At 49.7% G+C, this 19,204-nt stretch overlaps 1 protein-coding gene across 4 annotated transcripts; it reads right to left on the bottom strand.

Moving 5' to 3' along the window:
• Positions 1–1,104: 1,104 nt before the first annotated feature.
• CBX7 (chromobox 7) lies at positions 1,105–17,908 on the bottom strand. 4 transcript variants are annotated; one of them, XM_083844137.1, is made up of 8 exons: positions 17,875–17,908; positions 17,658–17,768; positions 16,490–16,533; positions 12,439–12,504; positions 11,870–11,936; positions 10,936–11,275; positions 8,440–8,574; positions 1,105–7,963 (listed from the first exon to the last, which is right to left on the bottom strand). In XM_083844137.1, exons 2-8 carry the CDS (start codon positions 17,724–17,726, stop codon positions 7,929–7,931), a joined length of 756 nt encoding a protein of 251 aa, XP_083700263.1. In that variant the 5' UTR covers positions 17,727–17,768; positions 17,875–17,908; the 3' UTR covers positions 1,105–7,928. The 4 variants fall into 4 exon arrangements, with proteins under 4 accessions (XP_083700263.1, XP_083700262.1, XP_083700264.1 ...); XM_083844136.1 differs by lacking the exon at positions 17,875–17,908 and having other exon boundaries at positions 17,658–17,854; XM_083844138.1 differs by lacking the exon at positions 17,875–17,908 and having other exon boundaries at positions 8,440–8,571; positions 17,658–17,853.
• Between the last annotated feature and the right edge of the window lie 1,296 nt (positions 17,909–19,204).

Genomic DNA, 19,204 nt, shown 5'->3' with positions numbered 1-19,204 from the left:
CTCCACCCAAACGGCTCCAAGAGTTGATCAGCCAACGCTGTCGCTCCAGCACTTCTGTTTTCTCTAGCAAGAAGCGGTCGTACCCTCTGCTGCGCTGAGGGGCTGGGGTGCAGCAGCTTTTCTGGTGACCTTTTTGGGTGCTGCTGGCTGTAAGCAGGGGCCCAGGACACGTTCTGAGGTACAGCCAGTACCCCATCCTCACGCACCCCACCAGGAGAGCTGCACAAGGCAAGCTGGCAGCACTGCGTGGATCGGAGGGGTGGCATAACAACAAATTATTAAAATATATATATACACACACACACACCATCCAGATTAACCTTTAATCCAACCAACACACGCATGTGAAAGGACAAGCCGCTGAGCTGCGAGTGCCAGCCAGCCTCTGCAGCATTGGCAGGGGAGGGAAGAAACAATCTCTGGAGCAGGCTTTCCCATAACGCTGCACTGCAGTTCCTTACTACTTCACCTGACTCGCTAGCTGCTGCCAGAAAATTAGTGGCTGGCTGGAGGCCTGCTCCAATGCCATCGGTCACATCCAGCCCCGCTGGCTCAGGACAAGCACGCCGACCACACTTTGGTAAGGCAGGCATGGCCGGAGCCGTGACTGACTCAGGAAAGCCCCCCACCCCGAGGCTTTTGCTCCCCGTGCTGTTGTGACTCGGCAGCCATGCTCTCTCTCCTCCAGCTAGTGCCAGCGGAGCTGTCCTGGCACCACCGCATCGTGTGAGGACGTCAGGAACTCCCTACACCCGGAGCAGCAGCCACCCTGCGACTGGCGTTCTGCTTTTCCAGTTCTGATCCATCAAAGGCCAGCTGTCCTGGGTCACCTCTGTACAGCTCTAACTCACCCAGTGGTTAAAAATTAATAAAAACCTAACCTCCTCAAATTGAAGTAATGAGTAATGCCAGGAACAGCCTTCTGCAGGCTCCATTCTTCATCAACCTTCCTTTACTGATCGTTCTCACGCACGCACACGCATTTTTCCGTTCTTTTTCCAACCACACTGCGTGCTTATACCAACAGGAGCGACGGGGGGAAAATAATTCAGCTGTAGAATTAAAGGAAGGGGAGGTAAATGACCACACAAACAGACCATTAAGTAAATGTCAGTTCTCATATTTAATATTTTAATAATTTTGTTTGCAACATTTACCACATAAATCATCTAAATAAATAGATGCTGTACAGTCTCTTATCCATATCAGTACAAAAATAAAACCACACTTTGTGTCAAATTATACTTGAGCCTGCCCTCCCTTTGCTATTACAACCTCCGTTTACAGCACATACTTGCTCAGAAAAGGCATTATACTCCGATGGGTTTGTTTGGAATTGGTTTACTCCCTACTTCTCCCCCTCCCAGACCCCCCCCAAATACATTCATTTAGTCTGTACAAAAGCTAGAAGCTCATTCTGTGCAAAAGGAAGCTTTCTGTGTGCAAAGACTCGGATACTCTAGCGTGCTGACAGGAACAACAGCAACAACCGAAGAGACAAGAACAAAAACCAGGGACCCTCCCTCCTAACTGACCCCATCCCCACGTTCCCCCCCGAGCAGCGGGGAAGCATACCAAATAAGATGAGTCAGTGCGCAGAAGAGTCCAAATGGCGTAGATAAGCTGAGGGGAAAGGTTGGAGCTGAAGCCCCCTTGAGAGAACTGGGGTTCCTCCAACCGTAGAGCTTACTAGGCGAGGGAGAAGAGTCTCTCATCTTAGCCTGCTCAGAAGGTTCTTTAGATATGCAGAATAAAAGCTTCAACTGAATCGTTTTAGTTATTTTGTCACCGTTTTGTTGGAGATAAGGTGAGGAAACAGCCTCCAGAAAAAATCTGAAGACAGCTTCTGGCTCACCCTCCCTTCCTCTCCCCGCGTAAGGACAGGAACCTCCCCAGTCCCCACCTAGGCTAATAAGGTGCAATTCTTCAGACAGAAAACTTTACACAGATGTCTCCAGAGCTGGAAGAAGCGGCCGTAGTTCCAGACTAGGACTGCTGAAACTGAACTTCATTTTTTTTCCCCGGTCCTCAGGGAAAGGAGGTGGCGGGGAAGAAGCCAACGCGCACCCTGAAGGTGAGCTGGGGACTCTGCACGTCTCCTCTCCCCCCTCAGGGAGCCCTCCTTCGCTTGGCATGGCTGGAGCAAACTCTCCCCCTTCAGCCATGGGAGGGAAGCAAAGGGTTGGGTGGCAGCTCTGGAAAAACGATAAGGAACAGCCAGCATCCTGAAACAGATACATCTTTTGCTTTTCAAATGCCACTTTTAGGCAGACGATAAGGAGTGCTTTGCACTCCTAGTGCTTTGCATTTCCAAAGTGCTTCAAAACATACTTCAGACTTAAAAGCAAAAAAAAAAAAAAAAGCTGCTTAACATTTTGACAGATTTGCAAAGAGCTTCTTTGTGCTGACACTACATTTTCTGGTTAAAAATAAAGTAATAATACAAAAAAGTCTCTCCTCCTCCTCCTCCCAAATCCCCCTCCTAGTCAAAACTCTGCTACCCCAGTAACGAGATAAGCTGGTGGAGGTTCTCAACAGGCTCATGAGCTCTCTCCAACATCTGACTGGCACCCTCAGACATCACCCACAGCACGTTTCAGACAAGAACTCCTGCAGTCTTTGCAGGGTGGCCCACGGCAGACAGAAACAATCTCAGCAGCGAAGTACCTACCCACGCCGTCTCGGTAGCAATCCATCTCTCCCCTAAGAGCCATTACCAACTCCCACTGAGCTCGGCTCCTCTGTACAGCTCCCGGTTACCTGGGGATCATCCCTGATAAGCCACTGCACTGAAAGTAAGGGTGCAAGGGAAGAGGGCTGGAAGAGAAAGAAAGGATCATCCCCTCAGGAAGTACTTGTTGCAGGAAAGGATTTGAAGGGCCTGAATTCAGTTTTAAGTGATTGCTTCTCTCTCCCTCTGGCAGTTTCATAGGTGTTCCCATCTTAACCAGCTAGGTGGAATCTGGGTGGTTCGACACCCAGAAGGTTCGTGCCTGTCTCTGCAAGGACGGCAAGCGCAGCTCCACGGCAGTCAGGCTCAGTGGGCAGAGGACAACGTGACCGTAAGCTATTGTCTCAAAAACAAGTTTACCGCGCCCTTGGAGACCACTGTTTTGAAGACAAGCAGGGTACTTGACGTGCTACAGACGTGCTGCCTTGACCTGTACGTGCCACTGCTATACACTCTTCATACCCTACGTAAGCTGTTAACAGACGTCTCCCTTGCTTTCCCACCAGTAACAGGGACAGATGAATGCAGCGCTGACCAGCTCCTCTCTACACAGCCCACTCAGGCGGCCATCCACCCACTGACGCACCGTAACTGATGCAAGGGATCACAGGTTTTGGAGCAGAAGAGGCTGCATTTGAACAGTGGCTGAACATGGCCCGACTCCATCCCCCCATTGTCTCTTCTCCGTATATTGACCCTTCCCCATCCCCATCATGGGATTTTCCTCCTCTTCTTAGGGACTAAGGCGAATCCACAGCCAAGTGAGCAGCACGCGGAGCCTGTAGGGAACAGGCTGCTTTAATTTAGCTGCTAGTAACTGAACTGGGCAATGGATGGCAGTTAACACCAACATGATCAATTACAAAAAAAAAAAATCAGGTTTATCACCTCAGCATTTGTTTTTAATCATGGGGGTTTTGGCCCGAGGCCCTAGATGGGCCTTGAGTTTCACTACAAGTTCTCTGCTCTTGCAACACATCTTCTCTCAGCTAACTGCTCACCCCAAGGCCTGCCCTCAGCAGCCTAGCAAGAGCAACTCTGAGGCACCTCCTTCCCTCCCTTCCCCCAGACAAGCAGCTGCCCTGCTATTTTCCTATAGAGTCCAACAGCCTGCTTCTTCCCGGGCTGCAGGGAAGCAAGGGAGGAGCAGAAGAGGGGTAGATACCACTTAGCTTTAGGAAAAGGAGGTCCCCCCCCCCCCCCCCCACACACACACTTTCCCTACTTCAGAAAACACGAACTTAAAGCCTGAGAGGAAAGGGTGGAGAGGCAATGGTAGATCGAGCTTTGCTCAAATACATGGATGTGGCTAACAGCACTTGCTGCTGTCTTCCGCACCCCAGCCTCTGTTGTGGCTACCACTGAGGGTCTTGCATGAGCTACCCTGCCTATTTTTTGACCTGTGCAAGGCCTCCCGTCTCTATTCCAGTAAAACCATCAAAGAACGCTAGCTGGTGTACAGCAGGAAACAGTACTGGGGCCACTGGCCCCCTGTGAGGTGAACAAACATTTTTACACAGTCAAAAAAAACACCAGGAGAACAATTCTGGACAGTTTCACAACACTAACAACAACCAAAAAAAAGCCATTCATTCATTTCTCTGTAAGCTTCTTTCTGTTTCTGAGCCTCTGACATAAGCAAGGGTCAAGTCACTAACAAATTTAGGCTTACTTTGGAAAACAGAATGGCACCTGGGTGTTCTCACAACGATATCCTGGCTATGCTTGAAAAAGGAAAGGAAAATAAAACAAACACCTTGGTCTGACTTCACAAGCAAGAGGGCCCCCAAGCAAAGGCAAGACAATAAGGAGCATGCAGGAGCTACGAGGCTACTTAATGCCACTATTTACGTGCTGAAACTTGCTGTTCCAAGGCATCACTAACATATCCAAGCAGTAACATCTAGTTTATAACCAGCCAGGAACAGAGGCAGTCCTTTCCAATTATTTATTGTTAACACTAGTTGGAAAAAAAAAAAAAAAGAGGTCTTCCAGTCTCAAGAAGCCCCTCAGTCCTGTCGTATCATATACAGTGACTTTATTGTGAGAAGATTTATGAAGAAACTTGTCTCCTAAACACGGCTGGTAAATTCTTACATGGAACAGTTCTTGGAGAATTTTGTTCATTGTGCATATTTCAGTAATTTTCACTGGCTGAAGTTTGTTTTCCTTGTTTATAGCCATGGAGCCAAATGAGGTATGGGAGAGTTAGCCCATTTCTATTCTCAGCTTGTTCTTCAAATAGAATTACTAAACTCTGCTTCAGCTGGATGCTATTCTGGCTCTCCTAATCAAACGGAATGCTTAACGAAATTCTGAGCACAGCATCTGATTTTCCTGATATGCTAGCCTGGGAGGTCCCAATTCAATTTTCTGATTTTTTGGCTGAACTCGCAAATGGACAGGACTGGGGAAAAAGAGACAAGTAAACCCAGAGAGCCTCTCCTGCCACCAAAAGTAAAAAAATCCCCATACATCTCTACACCTGCAGAAGTGGAGTAAAGCTAATTTTAAAGTCCCTGAAGACCAGCTCCACCAAGGAAGTCTACAATGATGTGTCACCAGACAGCATGGAAGAGAGCCACATCTTAAGCAGAGAAAAACCTTCTCAAAAGATCTTTAAGATAAGCAAGAATTCATGAATGTCAAAAAAAACAAAAAGCCAAGAAAAAAACCCACCCCACAGTAGCTGCTTAGTTTCCTGCCACAAACTCCTCCTCACACGCACACACGCCAGACCCACGCACATGCAACTTGTTGGATCTTAACCTGATACGGGTTAACTCCTAACTGACCTGCACAGAAAACAGCACGGTAGCCAGGTACCTCGCTTGACGCTTCATGTAGCAAGGTGATTAGTCACCAGAAGAACACAAGCTGGCCTGATCCAAAAAAATGATTAAGAGATGAAGCTGTGGGTGTATCATCTTTGGGGAAAAAAAAAACACCACAGGTTTTTGAGAACTCCACTGCAAGAGGAAGAAAAGATGTTTAAAGAGAAATGCCAAAACAAAACATTGAGAAGTCTCAGCTGGTGAGTGGAAAAAAAAAAAAGCTGAAGACGGAAATCCAGTTTACTAGGACAAGCTCTTTCTTGCCACAGGATTGGTATTGCTTCCAGTCTCAGCCAAAACCTGTTTACCTTAGTAAATAGGAAGCTTTTTGGTGCATTTGTACACTGCGATGAAGACAGGAGAAAGGTGGCAGTAGCTGCATTAAAGAAAACAGATCCAACAGATGCCACGAAAATGTAACAGGATGAGCTGGAGTTCACGACTTTTCCAAAAACAAGCTAAATATTACACTTCTGCAACGGTAACTACCTGACCTGCTGCAACCCGGATGAGTGGACTCAGCCATGTAGGAAGACCACAGGTCACAGCAAAAAGAGATGCAGGTATTCAGCGTATTTGGCACGTGTCGGGAAGACGTGTGTGTGTGCGTGCATGTGTGTGTAGGGGGTGACAGTGAGAGAGAGTATGCGACCCCACGCGCTGCAGAAGGGTGATCCTGTTTACACGATGCAACTCCAGACTCGGAAGCCTTGCTCCAGACACCCACTTTCAACAAACATCCTGGGCCTGTGTGCTTACCTCATCCATTCTGCCCTTGCTAGCTATTCTGAGCTTCTTTCCCACTCGCTCTTCCTCCCACCACATAACTCTCCCCCCCTTCCACTTCTCGCCCTCTCTGATTTCTCCATAATTAAACTTTCGTGTCACTTCTTTGGGAGACAAAAGATTAGTCCAAAAATTCAGGATCTTCCCAGCGGTCCTGAAACTGCTGTGACGCAGTAGAAGACAGGCCTGTTCAAACAGCTTTGAGACGGAAGGGGAAATCCTACGTCTACACTGACCTGTCACATCCTATCTGCCATAAAACCTGCTTTTAATAAAAGCTTTTGGGGCAGCCCAAGCACTTTGCAAAAAGCAGATGTTTGGATGACCAGAAGTCCCAGAGCTCCCAAATTCTGCAGGCTAGCAGCCAAAGCCTTGCAAAGGAACTACTGCACGCTGCGGAGTTCCACAGGTGTCTTTACCTCAGAGCTCAGAGGGCGCGTAGCTTCCTGTAAATACAGCAGGTAAGAGATGCATTGTGTGGAGTGGGGAAAGGGAACAAAGGATTTAAGGACAGTAATCACGACAGCCCATATTACTCTGCAGCACTCTCTCTGCCAGTTCCCACCTCAGACTCTAGGTTACTTTTCTTGCTTTCCATAGGAAAAGGTCTATAAAATTTTAAGTTATTTAAATAAAACTTGATTTTAAAAAATGGAAGAGAATACGCACGTGCGAGAACAGATGTTAAACTACCAACTCAAAAGACAGCAATTCTTCAAAAACCTCAAAGTGTCACAGGCAGTCCAGCACAAGGCATTTTTAAGTGCAAGATCAGGCGGGGTCTATTGAAATGCAGACCACTTTCCTTGGCAAAGAGTTTTAAGCCTTCCAAGGGGAAGTTCCCATCAGTAAAGTAGTACAGGATCACAGATACTGTGAGGAGACTGGAGTCATGGCAGATTATTACTCCGACAGTACAATCCAAGAATTCTCATTGCTAAGAATTAAGATTTTTTTTTTCCCCTCTTCAACTCTAATGCATGCCTTCCCCACATGTTGTTTACCTTGGATCTCCCAATGGCATCCAAGAACAGAATTTGCTGCTAATCAAGGTCCGTTCCTAGCTCAGTTCTGTCCAATTCCTGTGTCCTGGGCCCGTGCCAGTATCTCGACTATCTTTGCAGTGCCAGGCAATGCTTCAGTTGTCCTGGTAGCCCCTCCTCCCAGGGAGCAGGAGTCAGTTTTCAAACAACTACTACCACGGATTCAGGGCAGCATTTGTCATTAATACAGAATTTGGCAAAGGATAAGAACACCCCACTTTCCGTAACGCATTTCTCACACAGCACAGACGAGCCTGGAAATCTTGTTTAGCGTAGACAGAGCGGTATGTCTTGACTGTGCTGGGTTTCTGAGCTTTAATGAGGGCAAATTGAATTTAGGGAGCCAATCTAGATTTCAGAGATGCATTTCAGGCTTTCCTGCATGATCAACAAGCAAACGGAGAAACCTCTGCCGTCTGGGTGGACCTGTGCTGCACAGACTTACTTACCACAGGCAGGCAAACACAGTTCTGAAGTCCTGACAGCAGGCCACAGGGAAAACAGCACTGGAGAGAAAGTCTTAACAGGCTGGAGTTATCTACACAGGTAGGATCCATCGCCTCTCGCTGCTGGATGAAGAGAGGGAGGAGGAAGGTGGGAAGAGCAATGCACAGAGAAATATCTTTATCCAGGGGATATCAATTGCAGAACAAGGCGGCAGGCTGGAGATCCAGCTCTCTTTCCACCTCCACATGCCCTCTCCCCACAAACGCAGCTGCCGCCACTTAGCAGGATAAAAGGGGAATTGTTCAGCTTGCTGCTTTCACATCTAGGAGGGGAGTCTTTGCCAGGGAAAGGGCTGTCAGTTTTTCGGATGGACAAAGCAGTGACAAACACACACCCCCTATGCTGCAACCCCCCCCCCTTTTTTTTTTTTTGCGTATCTGAAAGGGGAAAAAGGAGGAAAAAGAAAAGGTCTCTGTAAACATTTTAAGGAGACATTTTGGATTTTTTTTCCTTAAGGGATAAAATAACCCCTCCCTAGCCCCACCCTAAAAGCACTGGATTTGGGGAGCACTGAAAACAGAGATTCAGAACTGCGCACTCCGGTCTCGGAAGAAGCCCTCGGCCACTTGTGCTTCTCTGAAAGTGACGGTGATGGAGTTTGCCGTGATGTCTGTCACTGTCACTTCGCTGGGGGGCACAGTGGGAATCCAAGGGAGACTGCCATCCACATCTGCTGCAAAAGGAGAGGCAGATAAGAGCACGTTAGTGAGAGGGAGAGAGGGCAGGGGAGAAGGAAAGGGGAAGATGGAAAAGGGGCCTCCTTTCTGACAAATGGTGGGTGAAGTCAGCCTGTACCGAGTCTGCACACACAAGGCAAGAAAGGGCATGGCCAAGCCCTCCCCTCAGAGGCTAAGGGAAAGCAGGAGGTCACTGCAGGTTATAATGGGGAAAGCAAAGAGCAGCAAGGGTGTTGAGATACACCCCAGCATTGAATCAGAAAAGACATAAGGCACCAAGACCCGTTAACACCACCCAGTGCATCCCACCAGCCACAATTCCCTGACATCTCTCATGTAACAGCCCCTCCGCTGCTTCTGTCAGTAAAACCCACTCACCCAGGTGAGAGCTCACCTGCTTGCAAATGCCCTACCCTGCTGAAAAGTCAGAAATCACAAGCTCTTAGAGACACTCCACTCTTCCGACCCTCCCACGGGAATCAAAGGGAACCAAAATCGAGGGTCTTCCGTGTACTGCACCTGTAATGTAGCCTGGGTGCAATTCTCTCCAAAACTCATCAATATTGCTTCACGGAGAAGCTGCTCTCCCTTTTTCACATCCGTCCTTTGCTCCCTGATAGGTCCATACAAGAAACCCAAACATTCCTGCACTTTCACACTGTAAGGATAATTAACCGTCCCTCTCCCACCCAAAACCTCATTTTTAGCCCCGAAAGACAGACACAAAAACATACAGAGGGCAGAAAACATACCCCCTCTCTGTCACTCTACCTGTACCATGCTCTGTTGTCCCCACCGAGGCAAAGAACATGGGAAAAATATCCCTAGCAGGGTATTTCCTGGCTTCTGTCTCAAATATTTGGGGTGTCTACTTTCACCTCAGGAAGAGTCCAATCCACCCTGGCGCTAGGTGGAATTCCACACATGCCATACGTCAAGGAGAGAACCGTTTTGCACATCTCTAGTGCCGCCCACCCTTCAGATCCCGGTGTGCTTTAAGGACCAGCACTTCTGGGGGAGAACAGCCCCCCGCATTTGGCCACTGCCTGTATGTGACCCCAGGTTCCTCTGTGCCTGCCCCATTGCTGCCCCTCTGGATTTCAGTCGCTGTTTGAGTCCCTCTCAGAAAAAAAAAAAGAGGGGATAGTGCTGATTCTCAGAATACAGCCCTCTCCCAAAATCCTGCCTCATCCAGCCTGGCTCACAACTACTCCTAGCAAGGAGTAGCAGGATTCCCTTAGCTACTACAAGCTGCACAAGCCCTTGTTTTCCACTCCTCGGGAAGGCTTACGCCTTCAGAAGCTCTAATAATGCACGGATAGAGTTTCCCTGGTAACTCGGAGCAACACGCACATCCCACAGCTCTCCCGCACAAGATGCTGGTATCCCTCCCCACAACGCCAAATGTGCTTGGACATCTCCCATGCCTACACTCACGCTGCCTACTCAGAGGGATCAGGCAGGAGTTACCATCCTCGCTTCATCTCTCTCCCCCCCCTTGCACATAGCTCTGCAGCAACAGACTTCAGAGAGGATGCGGGGTGTGGGGAGGAAGGGGAAGGAGGGGGCAGAAGGAATGCACTGCGGGTTCCTAAGGGCATTCCTGTTTGCTCTCAGAGCTGCACTAGGAGAGGAATGCTGGTGTCCTTGCTTGCCCACAGCCAGCCAAGCTCCTCTTAGCAGAGCAGCAGGCAAAACACGTGCTGGTACGTGGACAGAGGCAGAGCTCATCACTGTCACACCTGCGTGTCACCTCTGCTGGGAGGAAACTGAAAGACTGCAGTAACTTCCAGTAACTTCTGCCTGTTTTCTAACATCGGGAGGGACATTACCCATTTAAGACTACAACCGCACAAAAAAACAGATTAATCACTGAACATTGCAGTTGGAAGGGACCCACAAGGATCACCGAGCCCAACTCCTGGCTCCACACGGGACCACCCAAACCTCAGCCCATGTGTCTGAGAGCGTTGTCCAAACACTTCTTGAACTCTGACAGGCTCGGTGCCCTGACCACTGCCCTGGGGAGCCTGTTCCAGCACCTGAGCACCCTCTCGGTGAAGAGCCTTTTGTAACACCCAGCCTGCTCTCCCCTGTCGCACCTTTGTGCCTTTCCCTCAGGTCCTGTCGCTGTTCACAACAGGACGGTAGATTAAGATAAATCAGCAGGTTAAGATGTACTGACACCCAAACAGGAAAGGAATTTGCAGACAGGAGAGCCACAATGCGAGCCAGGGAGAGCTGCCCTGAGGACCTGACCTAAACCACAATCCCAGGATGGGGCAAATAAGGGGGAAGCACGTAGAGCATCCTTCTCATGCCCCAGAACTTCCCAGTCAAGAGGCGCCTGGCCTTACCTTCTTTGCTGGTGTTCTGCACGGCCTCCCAGTCCTCGGGGCTTTGCCTGGCCTCCAGGCCCACCGCATCGTTCAGGAAGAACTCACACCTGCAGTTCCGGCTCTCCAGGCTCGTCATGCGGGGGAACTTCTTCCGTGACAGTCGCAGGTACTTCTGGTTTTTGCGTTGCTTCCGGAGAGAGAATGGCAGGACTGTTCCCCCAGTCTTCTCTGAGAACTCTGCCTGCCCTGTCTTGGCCCCTGGCAGGCTACTGTCTCCTCCTCCAAACCTCCGTGCAAGAGAGAAACAGAGCTTCTCCTTTCCCTTGTGGGCACTCCTCAAGTCCATGCCATACAGCCGCTGCCAAGACATCAACACAGCAAGGGGCAGAATGGGAATCTGATAATAGCCAGGGCTCTCACCTGGGAGCTGGGAATCTATTCTCAGTTCAGGCCCTGGGCATTTAGGTGACCTAGGAGAAGTCGTTCTGCTCCTACCACACTGTTTCTCTCACTTCTTCACCTGCCATCCAAGCTCCTTCTCACACAGGCAGCCTGAGATTGGCTGCTTTGCGGGGCACCCATCAAAGCATGCTGGACCTCCACTTCCAAGCAGCTAGTGGCTTGCACATGTCAGGAAGTCCAGGCCCAGGGTGAAATTAAAAGACCATGCAAACCAGGTAACTATTTGCAACCACCCAAGTCCAAAGCTAAGATCCTAGTTCACAGAGCAAGAGCTGTTTTTCTTCCTTTGTTTTTTTTCCCCCTTCTTCTCTGCTTTGTTAGCTGCTGTTCAGCTAACAGGTTAAAAGAACCTGCCTACCCACTGATTTAGCTTGCTACCTCCAATTTTGTCCACGCAAAAACCAATGGACAGTTTCCACTTTCCCGTGGGCAGGCCAGCAGCGCAGCAGCTAACCAGTCAGAACTATACAGTAGAAGAGCAAGAGGCTACCTGCAGCAGGAGGCGCTTTGGTTTGGGGCCTCTTTTTCTGTACCCTGAAGCGCGGTCTCTCTCTTCCCTGTGAAGGAGGAACACAAATCAAGCCAAGCACCAAACACCACAGCACAAAGCCTAGTCAAGACCTCCACCTTCTGCAGCAGAGCTCCCTCATTTTCTCCATCAAAACCCAATTACAAGCAGCGCGGGCTTGGAAAGCATGCCAGAATTTCTTCTTGTAGGAGTGAAATTCTTTCTACAAGGGATTTTTTCTCTGACTTTGCTGATCAAGGATGGGTTAGGGAAACTTATCACCTCACATCACTCCAGTCCAGCCCTGGACCTGATTAAAACCTGAAACCGATTGCGCTTTGGCTCAATGCTGCTTGTGTTTGGCCTCATTTCCCAAACAGTGCCAGCCCTGCCTTATCTGCCTCAGCCAAGACCGGGGTACAGAGATGGAGCAGGACTCATCCCTACACATCTCATCTTTGATTGAAGTAGGGTACTTTATGCACGCTACGAAATAAAGACACTATTTCCTTTTCCTGCATCCAGGGAGAGAAAAGAACATGCGCCCTTACTTTTCTTCATAAGCCACTACCAGGCGAGGGTCCAAGATATGATCCTCTGGCTCCCATGTGCTGTATCTGAAGAAAAACATAAGGAATATAAAGTAAACAACATTTTAATGAAACATTCTCTCTGCAGGGCTGCTCCCAGCGTGCTGAGGCCCTGGATACTGTCTTCACAAGGGTCAGTGGGGCCTGCCACAACATTGCTAGAGCTCTGAGGAATCCCAGCCATTCCCCCCCCAAAACTTCCTGCCAGACACCACCTCCTCTTCCCAAAAACAGGCAGGGCCAAGCATCAGGCAGCAATTTGTAGAACAGGGAAGGCTTTCTTCCCCAGGGCTCCCTCCACAGTTTGCAAAGCCTCTGCAGAGGCACAAACTGTTTTTAAGACAACGCCTAACCAGGTCACATTTGCAGCACTCCCACAAGTCCAGTAAATACGTGGAACGAGATGAGATCTGACACAGCTTTCTGAAAAATGGGTCTCTCTTAATTTAGAGTGCTCGAGGATTAAGTACACTTTCTCACCTGCATTATTAATTACCTCTAATCACTGGAGCCTAAAGTATTTATTTAAGAAGAGTTCAATTTTTCTCCACTGTTGCCATTCAACTAAACATGTTTAGGCCTGGGCCCTGAGGCAAGTTGATGGCGCCTTTCCAACTCTTCCTCCTCTTGCCCGGCTCCCCCTGCAGGTTATTTCGGTCTAGCAGAGGCCATCGGTTACATCTGTACCAGAGCAGGAGGAACCCACCTGCATCGCGGTTAGGGCTACTGAAACTACTCAAAATAAGCTCGATGCTCTGAAAGTAGCTCGTGAACAGCGTCACTCGCTGCCCCATCTCCCTCTGTGATTGCCAGATAGCTACGATGGAGCCAGCTGCTCGGGAAGGGTATGAACCCACACAGCAGGCCACACCAAAAGCCGTTCCCAAGGGGCACAGCCACACTTAATACCAGGAGGAGCAGCCAAAAACTCCCATTGTAAAAGGTTTCTGGAGGGTGGAAGGGTCACAAGGCAGTCCTTGCTGTGGGTTTTTTCTAAGGACTCGTGTTTGCCCAGAAAAGATGGGTGGCGTGTCTCTGTTACGCAACCTCAACAGCAAGAAAGCAAGCCTGAAACCCCAAATGCCTCCGGCCCTTTGGTTTCCTGGCCTGGAGGCAGAGCTCCTCCAGCCCCCGGTGAGGAGGGCCAGACAGGAGATGCGGGTGGGTGGCAAGAGTGCTTTTGTATCCGTGCCTCTGAGCTGGGGGAAAGCATTTTAGGATGCTTCCATTTCTGGATGAAGCACAGACTGCACATGAGGGCATGTGGCACATGCATATATGTATGCAGGGGAGGTGGTTTGGGAATGTTTTTCTTCTACCTCATGGGCGGATGAAATGGAAAGGCACTGAAACACGGGAGAGTTCCTGGAGAATGGTCCTACCCATGAAGGTGCAGTTCTTTTACGAATGGAGGAACAAAAATACGAAATTCAGGTATCCCAGAGCGCACCGTCCATCAGAGGGTTAAGAACAGACGTCTTCATAACCAACTGATCCCTCCCTCCCCTGCCCAAGCCTCCTGCAGCAACCTGACTGTGAGCCGTCAAAGCCAAGATGCTGTTTGAACAGAGGAAGGTTTCCTCCCAGCTGCAGGGATTCTGGCACTCGTTGTACAAATTTAGGAAAAATAATAACACTGGGGGGGAAAGGGGGGAGGCCATCAGATTACTTTTCATGGGCAGGAGAAGAAAGAGGATTTGCTTTAAAAAAAAAAAAGAAAATGAAAAATCCATGGTGGGTGTTGCCTTTTTCTCTGCAGCTCAGTTCCTGGCTTCACTGCAGTGGCAAAACACTGCATATAAAAAAAAAACCACAGTTCAGTTTGCCACACACGCACACACACAGAGCTATATATACGGGCACACACAGCCCAGGCTGCAGCAGAACTGCAGAGAGCAGGCACTCTGGAAAACATAGATCATATGATCCTCCTCCCCCTCCTTCTACTCCTCCTCTTCCCCCTCCCCTCTTAACTCCAACACAAGTTGTAAACAAGCTTGTAGCTAGAATCAGACTGTAACTCCTCCATTACTTGACTCCTGCAGTACAAGCCAGGAATCTGAGGAGCAGGGCTTTAACAATTTTCTTTTAACTGTCAAATATCAAATAAACGGCAAAGCAGCCAACTGCAGTCCTATCCTTGCTCTCCTCCATGAAGCCTTCAGTGGGAATCATGGAGTAACCGGTGCAGAGATTACAGAGCAATGCGACACAGCTGGGGAGGGGAATGAAGCAAAACACAACAAGGGATGAGGAAATAGATATATTGGAAGGCAAAGATGCAAACAGCTTGTGGTGCTACATGCCGTCACAGGCATATTTATGTTTACAGAGACAGAAGAGAGACTGCTAGCAGGATGGAAGTGACTTGCATGCTCAAAGCATCCTGGTTTTAAGCAACTCAAGCCACTGAGTGAACAGTTAAATAAATCAGTGCTCTTCAAAGCTGGAGCGTGCAGGAAGAGGGAAGGTGTTCGGACTTATCACAGCATCACAAGAAGGGAACCTTCGCACCCCCCTTGCTCTCTGGGCAGAAGGCTGTGCTTTTAACTCTCAGAACAGAGCTCCTGGTTCCCCCCAAGTTCGTTCCAAGGTGCATGGCACGGAAAGGCAGCAGCAGGAATAAGGGCTGCTCTGTCAAAAGAAACACGACACCATGCCTCCATCCACCTTCTGCAAAGTCACTGGCCAAGAAGGACCTCAAAGCGTTTGTGGGAAGGAGAACGGGACAAACATCGGTATTCCAGCCAAACGGGACGGTGCCTCACAGACTACGCATGTTTCCCAATCTCTACCAGTGATTAAATTAGGCTTTGCTACTTAGGAGGGAGAAGTGGTCCAAGAACTGAGCCACACTACGTGGCAGCTGGTACTCAAACGCACAAGGTTACGCTCCAACAGCAGAATTCACAGTCAAGAACAAAGTCACCCCACTCCCACCACCACCACCAGAGAGAGAAAGCTGCTTATTTGTGCGTGCCCTCTAAGCGCAAGGATTAGGCACACAGGAACACATTTCAGCCTCTGAAACACCAGGTACAATCTGTCAGGACAACATCCAAGCAGCCCCCCTCTGCAGCTGCAAGGATGAGCCAGCAGGAGTTCCCTTCTGCTCAGCACCATCCAGTGCAACCGCACGCGTAGCGCAGTCGTACCCACGCACGTTGTGCACGTGCACAGCTACAAACAGAAAAGCAGATGGGTCCCTGCATGGACCGTGAGGCTGTTCTGCTAGAGCGCTAGCTGACATCATAATATTCTCCAGTTACCTAATCTTTTTAATCTCAAAGCTTTTTACAGATTGTGTAGGCACAAAGCAATCGCGCTTCTTCAGAGGCGGTTGCATTTTAATAGAGAGGTATCTGTAAACAGTGCGCAGCAATGCTGTAAAAAGATAGATACATTCTTTTCTTCTTGCAATATGGCAATCAAGCAAAAGCAGAAAGAGCACTCAAAACAACAACAGCTTTCAGACAAGGAAATGAAGGCATGGCGGTAATTTTCAAGGGACAAAGATCGCCTTTATTTGGCTACCATCAATAAAACTGAAATATTGCCCCTTTCCTTTGTGAATTGCAGAAGAGATACAGTAGGACTACAAGATAAGACCACCACCTTGTTTTCTATTTTAAAAGACTGCAAATAGCTCTACAAATAAAGCGGGGTCCTCTTGGTGCTGACTCAGAAAAGCAAGCCCCATTCCAAATCCAGAAGAATCAGGGTTCCCCGTCAAACTCGTACTGAATTTAAAAAGACTTGTATCTAGAAAGCATCTCAATGGAATATTTCAGTGGTGGCAAAAACCAATCAGAACAGACTGACACACGGTTTGTATCCCTCGGCTGCCAGTCCGGAAATAGTACAGAGTTTTGGTTTGTGGCTCTTTGTTTGTAGTTGTTGGAATGAGGCACGAGGTTACCCATGAAGAACGAGACGCTCAGTTGCAGAGATACAGTGAAAGCTATTACCGAATATTAAAGAAAAAAAAAAAGACAAGTAAAACACAACTTACTTTGGGGGCCATCCTTTCCACTTCACCAGGTATTCTACTTTACCCTGAGGGCGGAAAAAGGAAGAAGAAAACAGGTGAACTCTGCAACCAAATATGGGCTACAGTAAGAGGTGCAACCAATCAACAGGACTAAACTCTGCAACTGAAGAGCTCATTTCCCATCTCTTTATTTTCAAAAGAAAGCCACTTCCTCGTTCAGCTGTGCTTGCTGTACCTCTTCTCCCAGGACATGGGGCACAGGGCTATTTAAAAGTGCCTGAACTACCATCAGCTTGGGATCATACCTTTGCAGAAGCTAGCAGGCAGAACCCCAAAAGCCAGCCGGCAAGCCAGACTGCAACCGTCCCTGCGCTTACAGGGAACGCTTCAAGAAGTCAGCATGCATAAACGTGAGAGGGAGATGCATGCCAAGAGCAGGTGTCAAAGGAATTTGTTTAAGCAGGGAGGAGAAATACAAGATTTCAGATCCTATGAAGCATCTCTTTGGCATGTTCCCTTCCAGTTGCTACACGCCTTACTGGAGCACTGCTCCATCCATCACAGTCACGCATCCTTTCGACCCAAACAAACAGCAGTTCACAACCCAACTTCAGAGTTAACCGTTTATTTGTTCACTCCAAGTACAAAACCAAAAATCCAAGCAGCAGCAGCACACTCAAGGGCCCAGAGGAGCACGCGCAATCAGCGCAATCTTTAATATGATACCGAGGGACTTGCAAAGCACTTCCCAAAGCACGGCAGAGGCCTTCAGGTTAGCAGGAGGATGCCAGCGCTGCAGGTGCACAAGCCTTTACACAACAGCGCAGGAGGCAAAGCGAGCTGCAACGTGGGATTTATTTGCCTACGGGGGGCAGCTCCCAGATGCTTGGGAAGGCGACGCTATAAGGAACTTTGTAAAGGCTGGGGGATCCCGATGCGCTGCATCCCGTGTAACCCCCCACGGGGGTGCAGCCCCTTCCTCCACAGGAGGAACCCCCCCCCGCCCCCAACCTGCCCGGGGGTGCCCAGTTCGCCTTGTCGGCAACCCCAAACCCACCCCAACCCCTCCCCACACCTCCCCCAGCCCCGTCAGCGCCGTGAGGGCGGCGGGAAGGAGCCGGTTCTGCGAGGGGGGCGTGCGTGAGGGGGGGTGGAGGGGGTCCCGCTACCCGCCCGCCGCGCAGCCCACCTTCCGCACACGCTTCTTGCGGATGCTCTCCACCGCGAACACCTGCTCCCCGATGGCCGACAGCTCCATGAGGGCGGGCGGGCGGAGCGGGACGGGACGGCGGCGCGGGCGCTGTGGTGACGGCCGTTACGCGGCGGCCGTTGCCCGGTGGCGGCCGTTAACGGTTCCCCCCCCCCCCCCACTCCCTCGCACGCCCCCCCCCGCCCCGCTTTAGAACCTGCGCAACGTTTTCCTCAGGCGCGCGCGGGGGGCGTGGCCCGGCGCTGGGCGGGAACCGCCTGAGGGGCCGCTACCGCCCCCCCCCCCCCCATCCCCTCATGGCCGCCCCCCCCCTCGCGTCCCCGTCCCCTTGTCCCCCCCCTCCGCCGCCGGTCGCGGCTCCCGTTTTTTTTCGCTCGGGGAGCAGCGAGGGGGAGAGGGAAGCCCCCGGCTGCCGTGAGGCGGCGGGGCCGGGCGGGAAGCCGCCGGGTGACAAAGCGTTAAGGCGGCGGGAGGGCGGGCTGAGGGAGGGGAAATGGCGCCCGTCCCCCTCAGGCGCCCGCCTCCCCTCAGGAACCCGTCCCCCTCAGCCGACCGTCCCCTCAGGTGCAGCCCCGCGCCACCGGCTGCTGAGGTATTTCTTCTCGTCTTTGCCATCTAAGAGCAGCCTGCTCAAAGTTCACTGCCCAGGCTTGCGGTCGTAGGGCTAACCATTAAATGCGGGTAGCAGCCTGTAACGGCGTTCTGGCTTTGTAGCTGCTTAGCCGTGGAATGTTCAAGGTTTCGGTGCTGTATTGCAAAGTAAAATGTAAAAAACTGTCAGTCCTTCCTTCTTCATATTATATTTCCACGTTTTAGAGGGAATAGAAAAAAAAATACAAATTTTACTCTGTAACTCAAAGTTAAGAGCTTCAGAAAAACGAGAGAGAAAAGATCAGAACATTTCTCTGAGTTGCGAGTCTTTTTAATCCATTTCCTTTCACTCAAATAAAATTATTGCAGAGCTAAACTGGAAAATGGGAGAAACTGTACATTGTCAACTGTACGTTGACCATGTAGGGATAAAAGGAAAAAAATATCCCACCAGCACAACAATTAAACTTGCAAGTGAATTCGTTATTGATAACCTGCTGGACCTGTTAGGATAGGAGATTCACATCTTATTTAATATGTCTTTTAAGCTCAAGGGTTATTTTTTTCAAGATTAAAGTAAGTTTGTTGTTGAATACTGAAGAGGTTCTCAAAACGAAGCAACCTGCATTTGATCACAAGTTTTGATACTCAAAACAGAGCTGTACAATAAGAATCCAAGCCCTAGATACCATCAGTCACATTTCTGCACGATTATTCCCTTCTTTCTTCCCACTTCTCCCTTTCTTCTTCTCACACCAACTATTGACCCAAATTCGATTTAAGTGATGTTTGCTTCAGGCATGTCACAGCTCTTGAAAAATGGTACTCCTTCACCTGGAGGTGATGAATGCTGCCCATAGGATGACAGCAGCATGCAGCCAAGTTCCAGGCTCATTTCCCCCACAGGACTACAATTTGTGTCGTTGATTGCTGGG

This window comes from Anser anser, assembly GCF_964211835.1.
Source record: "Anser anser genome assembly, chromosome: 1".
NCBI classification, from domain to species: Eukaryota; Metazoa; Chordata; class Aves; order Anseriformes; family Anatidae; genus Anser; species Anser anser.
The sequence above is the reverse complement of the archived record's forward strand: the minus strand, read 5'-3'. Positions and strand labels throughout refer to the sequence as shown.

What these genes read in the sequence shown, in the direction of transcription:
- CBX7 (XM_083844137.1), bottom strand. Translation starts at nt 17,726, where the DNA reads ATGGAGCTGTCGGCCATCGGGGAGCAGGTGTTCGCGGTGGAGAGCATC. An exon ending in TGGAAAGGATGGCCCCCAAA is followed by an intron (nt 12,505 to 16,489) that starts GTAAGTTGTGTT and finishes GTTTTTCTTCAG; the next exon opens with ATACAGCACATGGGAGCCAG. An exon ending in GTAGTGGCTTATGAAGAAAA is followed by an intron (nt 11,937 to 12,438) that starts GTAAGGGCGCAT and finishes CCTCCTTCACAG; the next exon opens with GGAAGAGAGAGACCGCGCTT.